This window comes from Lissotriton helveticus, chromosome 1_1 (genome assembly GCF_964261635.1).
Source record: "Lissotriton helveticus chromosome 1_1, aLisHel1.1, whole genome shotgun sequence".
Taxonomy (NCBI): domain Eukaryota; kingdom Metazoa; phylum Chordata; class Amphibia; order Caudata; family Salamandridae; genus Lissotriton; species Lissotriton helveticus.
In genome coordinates this window covers 401,222,825-401,238,676 of record NC_136057.1, presented here as the reverse complement: position 1 = coordinate 401,238,676, position 15,852 = coordinate 401,222,825, and the positions used below count along the sequence as shown (strand labels likewise).

General features: G+C 41.9%; 1 protein-coding gene across 1 annotated transcript in view; it reads right to left on the bottom strand.

Moving 5' to 3' along the window:
• Nucleotides 1-887: 887 nt before the first annotated feature.
• Nucleotides 888-15,852, bottom strand: part of MRPS35 (mitochondrial ribosomal protein S35) — a 303,716-nt gene continuing 288,751 nt past the window's right edge. The window contains exon 8 of the mRNA XM_078673752.1: nucleotides 888-1,609. Coding sequence (XP_078529878.1) covers nucleotides 1,331-1,609 — 279 coding nt within the window. The 3' untranslated portion in view covers nucleotides 888-1,330. The remainder of the gene's footprint in view (nucleotides 1,610-15,852) is intronic.

The window sequence follows — 15,852 nt, the reverse complement described above, 5'->3', positions numbered from 1 at the left end:
GGGACGTTCATGCACACGATTTGGGAATGCCCACAGATCAGCTCTTTCTGGCTTAAGATACATGACATTATCAACATGGTGTTGTGGGTCCGCCTCCTCCCGGAGGTGCGACAACGCCATTTTAACATCTGGGAACCAACAGACTTAAACACTCACCAGATACAGTGGGCTACTCTAGGGTTCATGCTAGCAAAGAGAGACATTGATCAACTTTGGGGAGCAGCTCACCCTCCTACACCAGAAGCCTGGGAAAAAACCTGGACTGGTGTATGTTCAGAGAGAAGACAGTTTACCTGGCAAGGGGATGACCCAAAAAGTGGTCCCGTGTGTGGGGTCCCTGGAATATCTTTCGTGGAGAGCCCTGTGTGCCGCCAAGATGTGATATACAGGATGACCCCCTAACGCCGTGATGTTCCACTCGAATGTAATGATTAATGTTGTTTTTTTTTGTCCTCTTGTGATTTTTGCACTGTACAACTTTGCGGACCCTCTGTAATGTTTATTGCAACTGATGCATGTTGAATAAGAAGAATTTAAAAAAAAAATCTCCACAACAATAAAAATAAAATAGGGCTGAGTTTTAGCTGCGGCTCTATGTGGACTCATATTCCCAGGATCCTACAGACGTAGACTGGGGCTAACATAGCACAATAAGGTGTGACATTAGACTTTATAGAAGGAAATAAAAGGGAGGCAGTGAACAGACAGCATTACAGCCGCCAAAGTCTCCTTTAGTTACCTTTTCACTAGTGCTTTACTTACAGTCTGGAGGCGGTTGTGAGGTGATTATTCAAACACAGGACAGTGCACAACGCACGCAATCACACTTAGAAACTGTCCAGCTCATTCTACATTACAAAACTGCACTCAACAAAAAACAAAGTTAATTTTTATATTTAATATGAAACGATTTAATGATAATGCAAGCCACAATTTTATTATGTGCAACAAAAACATACTGTAAAAAGGTTTTGAATGAAGCAGGGATTTGTGATTGCATGAAGGTATTTCCTTTTTTTCCGAGGCCAAATTCACCATAGAAGTAGGACTATCACCTCTAGAAAGTGCTGTGTAAAGTGGTCGAGGAGTCCTGGCTCAGTTTGACTTTGTCCAATTGAAGAACAGGTCGACTTGGCGCTTCTGCCGCCAGACGCTGTACACTCATTAAGGCGTGGCCTGAGGAGAATGCGACAAAATATGCATAACCCATATGTACAACGCAGCACTTCTCTTTAATTATCATATTAGACAGTATTTTGAAACAAGTCTGTGTCTGTGCCGAAGCCAGGCTTCCAGGTGTGCCTCAGGGTAGGCTACCAGGCAACCAGCTTCAAGGACCCGTATGAAGATTCAGCAGCTTCTTCACAGACTCTTTATACCGGGAGACGGTGTCTTCTGTCGCCACCTCATTCCTCAGTGTGACCACGGAGTTCCGGTACTCCTTCACGACCTCGGAGTCGAGCAGCTCCTCCCTGCCGACGGCTGGACTCTTCTCAGCTGCTTTTATTCGTAAGAGTGTCTCCAAGGCATTCCTCTCAGATGCACTGTTCTCCCAGACAAACTCCTCCATGTCTGCTTCGGTCTTCTCTTTCTCCCATACCTCTGTTTTCTAAAAAAAAAAAAAAAAAAAAAAAGTGCAAGTTATTTTGTTGTCGCAGCAACTTTTAACTCGAGACCAATGTAATCCAATTTAGAGAGTAAAGCAACACACAAAGCAAAACACTTGATGGCAGTGGACATAACCACTTACGCAAAGGCTCCTAGTGTTTGATTCAGCACTGCGCGTGTGCCATCGACGAATGGGATGTTAAGCAAATGCTTGCCAACAATTATCCAGGTGTAGTGTCTAATGTCAATTTGATCAATTAAGAACATTCATTGAATCGAGTGCTTGTGAAAACGGTTGAAAACACCATATAGGTACAGCATCTGCAAACCCAGATTTACATAACTAATGTATCTATTTCAATATTCATAAGCCACGGAAACCAAAGATAAACGTGTGTTCTAAGCACTATCTCAGCCTAGCAACAGTTTTGCCATCACTTCATATATAATAATTCTATTCAATCTCAACGGTACATGTAACGAACTAAAAACCCTTAACGAACCTCCAACCACTAAACAGGAAACAAAAAATCAAGGTCTGGAAAATATGAGTATCAAAGAAAATAATCAGAATAAAAGGCAAAATCCTATTGGCTACGATTGGGACCTCGGATGCCCATTCCTGATTTTTGGAAAGAAACATGCGGGTGGTAGGTTGTGCTAGCAAAAGCTTAGTAGATCCAGCACTTGCTATGCGAATCTTTTAACCTGCAATTGTAGGTTTTCACTACACACCGTCCATGTAGGATATGGTGTTATAACTTCAGAAGTTTTAGAAATGTCAGCCTAACAGCGATATTTTATGGCTACTGAGAAAGCTCATCAAATTATTCTAAACTGTGTACTAAATGTTGTCAGTGGCTAATGTTAAAATCAATAATACTTGCATGTACATTTGAGTACTTTAGTGTTTTTGACGGTGCCATTTAAAAATCAATCCATACATTTTGTGACTATGATAAAAGCCATAAAATCCCAAATTCCCCAAAGCTGTCCAGAAGCCATCGCCAAACCAAAACCACTTTACAGATACAGCTGGTGCTACCTGCTCTAATACCTTTGGACCTAGGGACGACCATCAGACGTTTGTTCATGGACGATAGGTTTCTTAAAGGTCTACAGAAAGAAAGCAGATTTTTTAAAATCCTATAAAAGTTTTCGTAAAAGTGCCTTATGTTTGTCAGGCAAGATTTACGTGTCCTAATTGAGAACAGGGCTTGTATGCATTTCCTTAGAGTACCTATAACGAAGTTCACCAAGTAAGTTTGGAGCATCTGAAACTAATATAGCAGCATATAAGACAAAGCAATACTCTAAGCTGGCCCAACCAGTTCTTTGTAGAGCAATGATCTGCACTGTCGAAAAAACATACAGTAATTAGAAGTACAAATACATTCACCTGTGCCGTCATGGATAGAGTGACGAGTCAGTAAATATAAAGGGGATCTTTATTTAGCACAACTGTCACAACCTGTTTACACGGGTACAAGCTGGTTGGAGTCAATTATCGCATGGATGGAACTCCACCACCTACAAATCAATCCAGCAAAGTCAGATTGAAATTCTTTATGTTTTTGATAAAATTAATCACTGGGACAACTTTTATGCACAAAAAATCTGGGGAATGCCCTCCCCCGACCCCAAATTACCAAAGCCAGAGATCTTGGCATCACGCTGGATTACAAACTAAGCCTACCCGCCCAGAACTTTAAGGTCACCAAATTCTGCTTCTACCAAATAAGGGTCCTAAAGATTTAGGCCTGTGGTTCCTTCCAGCATAAGATCATGGCTGCTAATGCTTTTGAATATGCCAGACGTTATACAGTAATGCTGTGTACTTGGGAGTTTCCAAAACCTACATCGACAGACACCAGAAAAATAAAAATGTTCTTATTAGAAGCATCTTCCAGCTTCAAAAGTTCGATTTTACTACCTCCCATTAAAAGTCCTTACATTGGTTCCCTGTCAACAAAGAATTCTATTCAAATCTGCATGCATTATGCACATCCATCTCACAAGTTCAAATAATGCCAGCCCCTGTGCCTGGAGATCCTGCTTGAAACAGCTTGTTGAGGTCCTCCATTTGAAACTTACCCACCGAGGTGACTGCTCTTTCAGCGTACTTGATGCCAGACTGTAATTCCATTCCCCTAGACATTCGAGCCATTGCACACATCTTACCATTTAGAAATAGCCCTAATAAGTGGCTTTTCTCATGGTAAGTCAACCATATTCTGCCTCTGCAAGCAACACACGTGCCAAGAGAACCCCCTGGAGAGCTATTGAGCTCCATAAATCTCCCATAGATAAAGTTCCCACTTTGAGAGCAGTCTGGACTGAGAGCTTTTGAACAGTGATGGAGGCGGCAATCCATTTGCTGGGAGAAAAGCAATAACTCTGTCTGTGGACAGGTAGGTCGAGTCAATTAATCTTCATTCACCCATTAATGTTTTGTAGATATTGTATAAGTGAGTTGAAATTAAATGAGCTGTGCTAAGAAACCCAGGCTTAAGTATGGAAACATATACTATGTTTAATGAAAAACGTGTATAGAGGCAGCACAGCTTAAAGAGGGATGGTAAAAACAGGAAAAATCAGGAACATCAAATCTTACGAACGATTAATGCAGTGAAACCCCATCCAGCCTAATGCATCTCATTTCACCCAACAGAAATAAGAATACCAAGTCTCAGCAGCCCTCAGAGCTCTGTGACCTCAACCAACTGTTTAATCAAGGGTGGCAACAGTACAAGTCCAATAAGATCTGCAAAGCTGACCTCCCTCATCCAAAACCAAAGCAGACCACCTTGAACATTGAGCAGCAGTCTCAATGTCCCTTAGAGGGAAGAAATCAGACTAATACATACCAAGGAAATCTATAATTTTACAATTTGGCAGTTACTCTCCAAGTGATTTTACTGTAAAAGAGAATGTAGACATTGGATTATAATTCATCACCTGTCATAAGATTTATTGAACATTTTTTTTTTTGTAAACCTTTATTTGTACAAAAAGGAAATACAAATCTGGGCCTACAACCAGACCGGCCGGCCACGATACAATAGAGCAATCCAAAAAATACAGAAGAAAAATATACAGATACAATCAGGATAATATGCAGTCAATACAGTTCGAAAAAGGAAGGGGGGGGGGGAGAATCTGGACGGCCCACAAACAGGAAGAAGGAAGGTTAATTTTTATAATATTACAATAAGGAGTATAACAGGCTCGGATACAGTATAAATGAATCCAGGTTCCCAGAGCAAACTATTGGCCATAAGAAAACTAAAGGGGCAGCAATGCGGAAAATTATCACTACAGTCTACATCAGTACGAAAGCAGATGCGGTTAATTCAAATCAACATACAAGTAGACTCATCGTGTGCACCTCTACCACCCAATAGCACAGCAGAGATAGGACGATGGAACCGGAACACTAACATCACTAAAGCCAACCCGTCATACTAACCCTAGGGAGAGAGAGAAAAAGAAGGGGAGGGGAAAGAAAAGGGGGGAAAAAGAAAAATACAGACTGAAAGAGAAGAGCGCCGCGCCGAGACAAGCATCCCGTAGTAAGGACACAGAAAGAGCAGGAGTATTAGCAACAAGGAAGGGATGGGAGTCGGCACTGAAACGCAGCATAGCCACAAAAGGAGAGAAGCAGCAATCCAGACCCCATCCCTATAATACCACGGGAGGCAGGGACAGCCGCGGCGCTCCTATAAAGGGATACAAAAGGGCCATAGAACAAAGGAAAATAAACCGGGAAAGAAAACCCATCCCACCCAGCACCCCTGCAGAAGGCTACGGCCTACCCCCCCAGCAGCGTGCCTGTCGCCCTAATACTGAACCCGAAATGTAGGAAACACGAAAGAGAAAAAGAATAAGGAGACAAAAAGAAGAATAAGAAGACAAAAAAGATGTGAGGGAGGAGTGAAGAAGTAAAAACAAAATGGTCGGCCTCAGCCCTCCGCCCAACCAGTCAATCGTAATACGTGTAGACGAAAGCGATACAACTCGAGCATCATAAAACGTACAAGGGGGTCACCCACCGCACTATGCACACGGGAAAGCTCGCCATGGATATGTATACCAGCAATCCACCGGAAGCAATGTATCTCACCCCAGGCCTTCCTTAGCTACATGCAACTCCCACCATACGACAGCGAGAAGCGAACAACTCGGTGCAAGGCAATCACACGAACAAAAAATAGTCCGATGAAGACGTAGGCCAGGGAGGGCAATCCATAAGCAAAAGATTAAAAGTCCGGGTATACAGTGCAAGTGTCCCAACAATGTTAACAGGGGCAGGAAAAGACAGGAGTTCAGTCTCGCCGCTCGGGAAAGCGGGGGTTCCCCTGCAGAGCAGAAACACGACCTCATCAAGGCAAATAGATGTAGCAAGCCATCATGTTTCTCGGACACTCGAGTAGGATCCGACCCCAGAACAACATCCGGGCCCCCAAACTCCAAACAGTGAAGCGCAGGAGGTTCAGAAGCCAATCGTTCGCATACCTGTCGACGGCCAGTGGCAGTAGTTCTCAGCGCGGCCGAGGGGGGTGAGGCAGAAGCATCACCGAGACGAGAGGGGACCGTGAAAGACCGGCCCTCTAAGATGGCGGCGGACCGCACCGATACCCCAGAGGCAATGGGGGTCAAGGCCGCATGCAAGGACCGCAGTGCTTCCAGAACGTTGCCGATTGTAGGCTCGCGCACACATGTCCAGGCCCCCGTGCAGTCCAGTAGTCCAGGTCCGCCGTCCGGAGGATATCCACGGTCTATCTCGATGGCCGCCATTTTGTGGAGTGAGGCTCGTCACCACCTCCCACGACTCCCGGATCAGGGCCTCAGATGCGGACCTCCACAGAAACCAAGGGGGTCCCGCTATGGCAGCCTTGGTGCAGAAAGGAGAGCCGCCAAAGTCGGGTTGCAGCCTGCAATACCTTTGGCGTGGTCGAAGAGCAGATCCCGGGCGCGAGGCTCCAGGATGGATGGACGGAGCCGCGGCAGGGGGGCCCCCTTCACACGAGCAGCCCTCGGTGCACCGTGCCCCACACCAGCTCCACGTCCGCCAAGGCAAGTCCGGATCAGGACCACCGGAATGTTCGCACAACGGTCTCCCGCCAGCGGCTCACGCTCTCGGCCGGGGCCGACGCGTACAACAATGCCAGGCTGGGTCCAATAGGCGAGGCCCCGGCTTCATCACCGCGGAGGCCCTGGTTCCTCAGGGGGCACAACTTCGGAGTCGCGGCACGTAGGAGCCTCCAGGTCGGACGGTGAGTAAGAGCAACACGTTGCGTTTCAATCTCTGCTCGAGTGCATCGTCCCGGGGCAGGATATACGGCAGGATTTGCGAGTCAGGCCGGAAGGCTGACGGAGCCGAGCTACAGAGCGACCATTACGATCGCGAGCTTGGCTCCTCCCCCCATTTATTGAACTTTTAAATAAATTATCAGGATAACCTGCACCACTGCAAAGCGTTAGGTGCTATACTCGGCATTTCCTTAAGAAGTGGTGTAAGATGATTGACAACATCAGTGCGGAATATTGTAGTTATTTTAAACATAGAAATATTGACAAACCTATGCTCAGGGGTAAAACTGCACAACACCCTGTGGCTTATGGACATCCTCAATGGTATTGTTCACCTGAGCAGATAATGGTTCCACAAACTTTTAATTATATAAATTAAAAAGTAGTCATTCAGAAAGAATGATGCCATTTAAAAGTGACGGTCCATGAAAGAGCCTCCCCATCTCCTATAACAACTAACTACCAATGTGTTGTGAATAGATTTAGTCACAAAAATAAGAAACCATTATTACTTTAGAATCCATTTTTATTTAACCATGATTTCACAATGAAATTGTGACAAGCGAGTTCCATCACTAGCAGAACTAAACAGTCTCCTCAATGACCACTATTACAGGTTCAGACCAAGTGGGGAGCAGCAAAATAACCATAGCCGATAGCTTGTCATTTCAATGGACAAAGATAAGAAAACTGTCCTCATACTCCTGGACCTGAACATGGCGCAGGACCCGCTGACCTCACAACTTTGTTAGATAGGTTAGAAAAATCAGATTTTGTTAGATTTGGGGGTCTCTAGTTGGCATAGGTAAATACCTGTAACAAATAGGGACCCTTGCGTCTAGTCAGGGTAAGGGGGTACACTCCTAAAATAATCCCTGCTCACCCCCTTGGTAGCCTGGCACGAGCAGACAGGCTTATCTCAGAGGCAGTGTATAAAGCATTTGTGAACACATACAGTAACCCAGTGACAACACTACAGATGGACACAACACAGTAGTATATTAAAAATAGGTATTCTTTATATAGATTTAACACAAGACCACAAACAACAAACATCCACAATACTGTACTTAAAATGGTAGAAATGGCTTAGTTCTCTTTAGATCTTAAAATGCAACACTTTGAGTCAATGTACCTTGAGATGCGACTCGCAGGGCAACAAAAGTGTTGCAGGAAAGGTGATGCGGTAGTCCCTGGCCCGCAAGGACAGTGATGCGTTGAAGGTCTAGTGCAAAGAAACAAAAATGGCGTCTTCTTCTTGATGCGACACACTCCTCCAATGTTGCGAGATGTCTCGACTCGATGCGTCAGCTGCAGCGGCGGCACCCTTGTTCAGTGATGCGACGATAGCGGCTTTGGCGTGACACTCTTCTCCCCCGATGCAAGGCGACAGCTACAGCGGTGACACCCTTGTTCAGAGATGCAACGGCAGCGACTGCGACGTGTTTCTTCGATGTTGAGAGACGTTTCTTGAGATGCGATGCAATGCGTCAGCTACAGCAGCGACACACTTGTTCAGAGATGCGACGGCAGTGGCTGCGACACGCTGTGAGTCGCGCTTCCAGCTCCTTGTGACACACAGTCCCTCAGAAGGCCCAAAACAGCAGCAGGCACTTCCAAAGAACTCTAGGGGAGCCGGTGGTTGAAGTCTGTTGTCCCTGAGACTTCACCAGGAGGCAAGCTATTCTCTCCATTGGAGATCCTTACAAGTTGATGAAAGTACACAAGGTCCCTTTCTACTTCCTTTGGCAGTCAGGCAACCACTGCAGGCCAATCCCACAAGCATCACTTCAGCTTAGGGATAGTCTCTCCTCAGTTTCTTCTGGTTCCACTCCTCAGCAAAGGTTTCTTCTTCTTGTCCAAAAGTGATCTAAAGTTCTGGGGTCTGGGTCCCCCTTTTTATATTTTTTTTCTCTTTGTTCTCTGAAGGCAGAGAGGCCTGTAGTAATTGCATATTCCTTTAAGGAATTCAGTGTAAGAATTATCTCTATGTTACAGAATGTTGTACATGTAATGAATGTATTGTTCTCTACTGGTTTGAGAATGTTATTATTCATTCTTCCAGCAGTTCCCCACGGAGCCGTGTGCACTTTTATGTACTCTTATACTTTCATTAAATTAATTAGTGTATTTATCATCAAGTGTGGTTTCTACACTTATTATATTGATTACGGAGTTAGAACAAGGCCTTTGCCTAGTTCAAACCAGTTCTGGTCAGTCCTGGAGCACTCTATTTACATGACTCCTTCTTTCCTTTCACAGTGCAGGACAGGGACATTCGACGAACCACAGGGGGTGGAGCCGGCATTGTGGAAGGCAGGCACAGCCCTATTAAGGTCTCAGGTGCAACACCTCCCACCCATCTAGATGCAGATCTCTTTATTCACCACTGGGCTGACTCACCCTGTCTCCTGTAATCTCCCAGCCCCTGTCACTCAAACTACAGACAAGGAATACACAACCTAGCAGAGGCAGGCTTGGATAGTTAGACAAGAAAATACCTACTTTCTAAAGGTGGTATTTTCAAACACAGAATGTTAAAATCAACTTCACTAAAAGATGTATTTTATCATTCTGAGTTCAGGCTTACTAAACTCGAATTTTTACCATGTTCCCAGAGTCAGTTAGGATTATAAGATGTAATAATCAAACTGCCCATTCTGGCCTATGGGGAATAGGTGGCCTTGCAATAGTGAAAAATGAAAATAGCTGTAATTCACTATTGGGACATGCCAAACACATCAGGGCTTGTCTTACCTTATACTTACAAAGCACCCTGCCCATGGGCCTGCCATAGGGGTGTCTGATATGAAGAAAAGGGAAGGTTTAGGGACTGGCAGGTAGGAGCACTTGCCCAGTCAGCATGGCAGTACCAGACTGCACACCGGCTCTGCAATGGCAGGCCTTAGACACACTTTTACAGGCTGCCTCTGTGGGTGGCACAACCAGTGCTGCAAGCCCACTAGCAGCAGTTGGTTTACAAGCCCTGTGCACACTCAGTGCTCTGTACTAGGGTCTGATAGGTAAACCAAATCAGCCAATCATGGAATCACTAATCCATACATCAATTTACAATACGGAGCGCTTATGCACTTTAGCACTGATCAGCAATGGTAAAGTGCCCAGAGTCCTAAAATCAATAAAAACAGGTCAGACAAAATACAGGAGGAAGGCAAGAAGTTCAGGGATGGCCCTGCAAAAAGGGCCTAGTCTAACAGAGATGAATAGTGGAAACTGTTGGAAAAAAAAGTAACAAGTCTTAGGGCCCCCACCCCTTTCACTATCCCCTCGAACCAGCAATCTGGTCATACTCTGAACTACAACTTTTGTTTATTACACAAGTCAATGCAGTAGTGTAAGAAACCGGATTATTATTTGGGCTAGGTGACTAACTGTCTCAAGGAATAATCACAACCATATCAGGGTGAACCCTCACTGTCACAAAATTTGCCTAAACACAGTCTCCTGGTAGATATGGAACAGAGCAAAGAGGTTTAACTTAGGGCAATTTGTAAAGTATTTATGAAGTAACACAACAGTAATAAAGTAAAAATGCAAACAACCTGCAGAGCATATCTTCTCACAGAAGACTATGTACCTCAACAGGGTCCCCTGCTGCACCACCTTCCTTCTCCCTAGAGAACCACACAAAAAGCTGATTTCCACCCAATTGTTCTTGCTACAATCAATGTAAAAGCCTATTTTGTGTCCTGGCGAAGAAGCCTCTGCTCCTCTTTTGAGGGCTGAAGAACACCGGACGGGTGATGGATTGCCTAACATCGAAGGGAGTCAATACTTTAGGCACAAAAGGCCGACCAAGTCCTCAGCACCAGTTTGGTAGTATAGGGCGATGAACAACAATGCCTAAAGAAATGGCTGTAGCAAATTTGGAATGAGGAAGAAAGTCTTTAAAGTCAGAAGACACAATTAGAAGTTATGTATAGGCTTGACGGCGTACACATGAAAAACGTCAAAATCAAGTTAAGGTCCCACTCTGGTATCACAAACCGTTAGGGAAGGACCGTGTGTCAAGCCTTTATTGAACTACATCTTAACCGATAATTTAAACAAGGATGGTTGGTCCGGCAAAGGTAAAAAGGCCGAAAGGGATGAAAGGCTGACAAATAATATTTAATAGAGCCCACTGCAAAGCCTCGCAGGGTCAAAGAAAAAATGAACAGTAGAGCATCTGACAAGTTGGCTTGTAAAGTATTTACTTTCCAGACCCCTCACCCGTACATATATATGTCCCAACCCCCGGCTTAAATGTACTTCACCAAATGATGTTTTGATATATAATCACCCACCTGTAATTGTAAAAGATTATTATTATTATTTTTTTTTTTAACAAATCAATCTGCTTTTATCAAAATTTTTACGTTTAACCTGTGTGTACTTTTATGGATGAATTAATTCCGAATAAAGATCATTTGAATTGAATTCAAAAGGTGCTTGGCGATAAGGATGACACTCTGGGTGGCAGCTCAAATGTAGTTAATGGTCACCTCTTAATTTCTATGCATGTAGGAGTAGATTGAGCACTGGTGATCCTCTCAAAGTGGGAGCCTGGTTGAAGAACATATGTCCCTGGTCAGACTTTTCAGGTGCCACTCTCCTGGCCCAATCGTGAGCCACTAGAATGATTTGAGCCAGACGGTTCCTAAGGTTTTCAGAACTAAAAGCAGGAGAGGCAGGGGCATGAAGGCATACATGAGCCGGTCTTCAATTCCAAATGGAATGCACCTCCTAGTGCATCTATTTGTGGAAACTACTGATGGAGCGAGTTACAGAATAATATTTTGTTCTGACTCGCAAACTTAAACTTCCATAATAAATAACCGTATTAACTGATTTGTGGTGAATTATTAACTAACTTAGATTAAAATGCATTTACATGACACGAGGGACTAATATATGTGCTCTTTGTTGCACTTGAAAGTGCATCGAAAATAATGAACTAATCTTGTCTATTGTCTTTGTCAGTATTAAATGCGGCTGTTCAACTTATGGCATGTGCTTATTTATGTGCTTATGTTAAGTCTTTCCGTCTTGAAAATCTGCTAGAAAAAGAAGCAGAAGGAAAGTCTGATCAAGTGGTGATTTAAGATCAAGAGAGTATTGAAAAGCAGATTGGAAGCTCTGAAAGCAGGAACGGTAATTCTGAAACTGAGAAGTTGGAAGTTATTGCAGAAGAAGAAGACGAAATTCAGAGTACCAGCTATAAGAATGATGTTCCTAATGGAGTGAAACTGCTGAGTAAAGAAATACCTAGATTTAGATTTGAAATCTCAGATACTGAATCAGATGAAAGTGATGAAGAATCAAAAGTGAAAAGTTCAAGAAAAGAGCTTGGAGAGCAGAGTGTAACTCGACTGAACCAAAGAAGAAAATATTGAGAAAATGAGATAATTGGCCAACTCCAATTGAAAAAGAAGGTCTGAAATTCAAATTGGTAAACAGTTTAAAAGAGCAGATTAATGAAATCTCAAGTCAGAAAGCAGATTCTGATAAGAAAACTCAAACAGGAAAGAAAATAGAAGTGATTACCAGTAGAGCAAAGAGAGTAGTAAAACCTAACCAGAAATACAAGTCCCCTGAGTGGACTTATATAATCATCCCACCTGTGGTGGAGGTGAATAGTAGTAGTCAGGAAGATATTGATGATACCAATGACATTGATTGATTTTGTTTTTGTTTTTGGCATAAGGCTGAAGAAAATGTGTTAGGTGACACAAGGTCGAAGAAATTGTGTTAGCTGGTAAAACACATTGATGTAAGACGCAAGGTTGAAGAAAAGTTGTTAGAAAGTTATTTTTTCTTTTTTTTAAAAAAAGCAAAAACAGGGGTGTATATGTGTATATTTACAAAATGTTTGATTTTTTTTTGTAAGGCTCTTGTTCTGAGTAAAACAATAATTCAAGGTGTTCCATTTTAAGGAGATGTTGTAAAATGTCTTTAATTTGTGTGGTTTTAATAGTTTTGGTCTGGTTAATTGTAGCTGTCATTTTCCCTTTTGGAGTTGACAAAGATGTACAAGACTAACATGACAAGTAAAGCTATGGCTAAACAAGATAATCACGGTACAGTAGGCAAAACTAATAGAGTTATTGAGCACAAACCAGAGATCCAGCAAGATAGATCTGTTGGTGATTTTTCTAGTAATACTTTTTCAAGGCTTTTATCTGAATATGTTAAGGTCATGGATGTCAAGGATTGTTACATTTGTGTGAAACTACCTGCTTCCGTTTCTGAAGGGGTAACTTATAATATGCTTCCCCTTACTTATGGCATTACTTGCAGCGTTATAGCTAGTCTGTTTTATCAAACAGGTCGTTTAGAGTATTATTATTCTAACTACGACGAGATTTTTGCAAACTTAAAGGTTGATAAAAGCTTAAATAAACATAAACAAGCTAAACAGATGAGGGAATTTTTCATTGTAACTAATGAACTTACCTATGAGTATGCTTTTAGAAACAATTTAACTTGTAAATTGAGAGCTGAAGAAAAGACTTTCTTAAACTTAGTTGAAGAGAGAAGAGCAATTTATAAAAGGAATGAGATGCTGAAACAAACCAAATCTAAGTTTTGGCAGATTGAGTACGAGAAATTCAATGGTAGAACTGGAAATGTTGCTATTCACATAGATAAACCTGTTAGTAGAAAGCTTTGTATTAGGAGAGACAATACGCTTTTTGACAATTACTTTGTGGGTGCTAGTCAATGCGAAGACACTTATCAGATCTTGGGTGGATGGGGATTTAAAGGTGGTAAAGATCCAATTTTTCCTGGAATTTATTTTGTGTGTGGAGATAAAGCCTATTACAACCTACCAGATCACTGGTATGGCACGTGCTATGTTGGTTTAGTGTTCCCAAAGATTTTTCATGTAGATAGAAATACAAAAGGTTCATTTGAAATTAGCAATCATCTGAATAGATTCAAAAGAGAAAGTTTTTCAGAAATTTTGGGAGATATTTTTGGTGCAGTAATACCTTTGGTGGATATAACCCTGAATGGAGTTAAAATCAGAAAATTGTCTACAATTGTTGACAGATTGTTTACTGATACTGCCGGTGGTTTCCAGCTAGTAGATACTGAAATAATTGCTATGAGATTTATGGTTATGCAGAACCGTCTTGCTTTAGACATTCTGCTAGCAAAAGAGGGAGGAGTTTGTGGGATTTTACATGTCCAGCATTGCTGTACTTATATCCCAGATAAAAGTCAGAATATTGAGTTGTACATTAAAAACATCACAGAGCTACATTCGGAAGTTGTACCTTTAGAAGATGAAGATTTTTCAGACCGTTTGAGCAAAAGATTTGCAGCAATCAAAACCTGTTTTCAAGAGATTGGTAGTTCAATTTTAGGCAAAATACTGACTCCTTTATTAGTAATAGTTTTTGTGATACTTATGTTGAAAATTAGTTGCATGCTACGCAAAAGAAAGAAGTATCTAAGGGAAAAGAAGAGGATTTATAAGCTCAGAAAAGAACAAGATAAGGAAATAGAACTAGAAGAGTTTCGTAGATCACAGTATGGGAGTTACAAGCAGACAGCAGAAACAAAACTTTAGAAACACTAATACAGTGAAAGTCAAAACATGTTCAAGGGTTAAAATGTTGTTAAATTTTGGGTGTAGTTTGGTGATTTTGAAATCACTAGATGAGGGAGTTAATGGAGCGAGTTACAGAATAATATTTTGTTCTGACTCGCAAAGTTAATCTTCCATAATAAATAACCGTATTAACTGATTTGTGGTGAATTATTAACCAACTTAGATTAAAATGCATTTACATGACACGAGGGACTAATATATGTGTTCTTTGTTGCACTTGAAAGTGCATCGAAAATAATGAACTAATCTTGTCTATTGTCTTTGTCAGTATTAAATGCGGTTGTTCAACTTATGGCATGTGCTTATTTATGTGCTTATGTTAAGTCTTTCTGTCTTTTATGTGGCATACGTTTGTGGAGAATTCTGTGGCTTGTGCTTAAGCTAGGTAACATAAATTAATGGGTTAATAATTAGCAAAGGGGGTGGGAAACAGGATGGGTTTCAATTCTCTAATTAATTAATGTCTTTTGTTTGTTTGAATACTAGTTTCCGTGAGAGAGGCCTAAGGCCTAGCGTTTTAAAGATGGTGTTTAGAATCCTGTCCGGAGTAGAGCCCTGCACGTATTCAGAAGTGGAAAGTTTACCACATCGACAGTTGTCAAAGAAATATAATGAATAGTTTTCTGTGCGGGACGTGCTCTGAATGTGACAAAATCAAGGACAGGATGCGGCAAATCTGCCAAGTTAAGGAAGTAACGGACTGATACTAAAAGAATGTTGCATTTCCGAGGAAGCCAAAAGACATGTATTTTGTTGGACAATGAAGTCAAAGAAAAGGCTCGGTTTTGGGATGAGAACATGATGAGCTGACATGGACTGACATCTGTCAGCCAATGGGAACTCTGGATGGCAAAAGAAAGAATACATTTTAGTGAGATTAGCTAGACAGAAAAGGTATAAAACTTGGCCCCTTTGACAGGAGGGGCTGCTTCTCTTTCCGATTCCAGAAGGGCGTGACGTGCTGATGAACTTTCTTGGCGCACGTAAGGATAATAGGCCTAAATGATTTTTTCCCTTTCAGGTGAAGCAAAGAATAGTTAGGGAAATAGCTTGAGGGATTGGAAACTATTATTTTGCCTTAAACATGCTTATTGATTTGCTTTAATATGTCAGTCTAAATGATCATTCCTCATTAAATGTGCTTATTTGCTAATAAAATAATGATTTAATAAATAAAAATGCTTTTCCTTTGAAGAATAAAATTAATAAATTAGATTTTTGGAACAACAAGCTGGTCTTGTTTATTCATGATCTAGTTACCACCAGCTGATCCATTTACCTTAGTGACTTAATTAAAATGTTATTTGCAT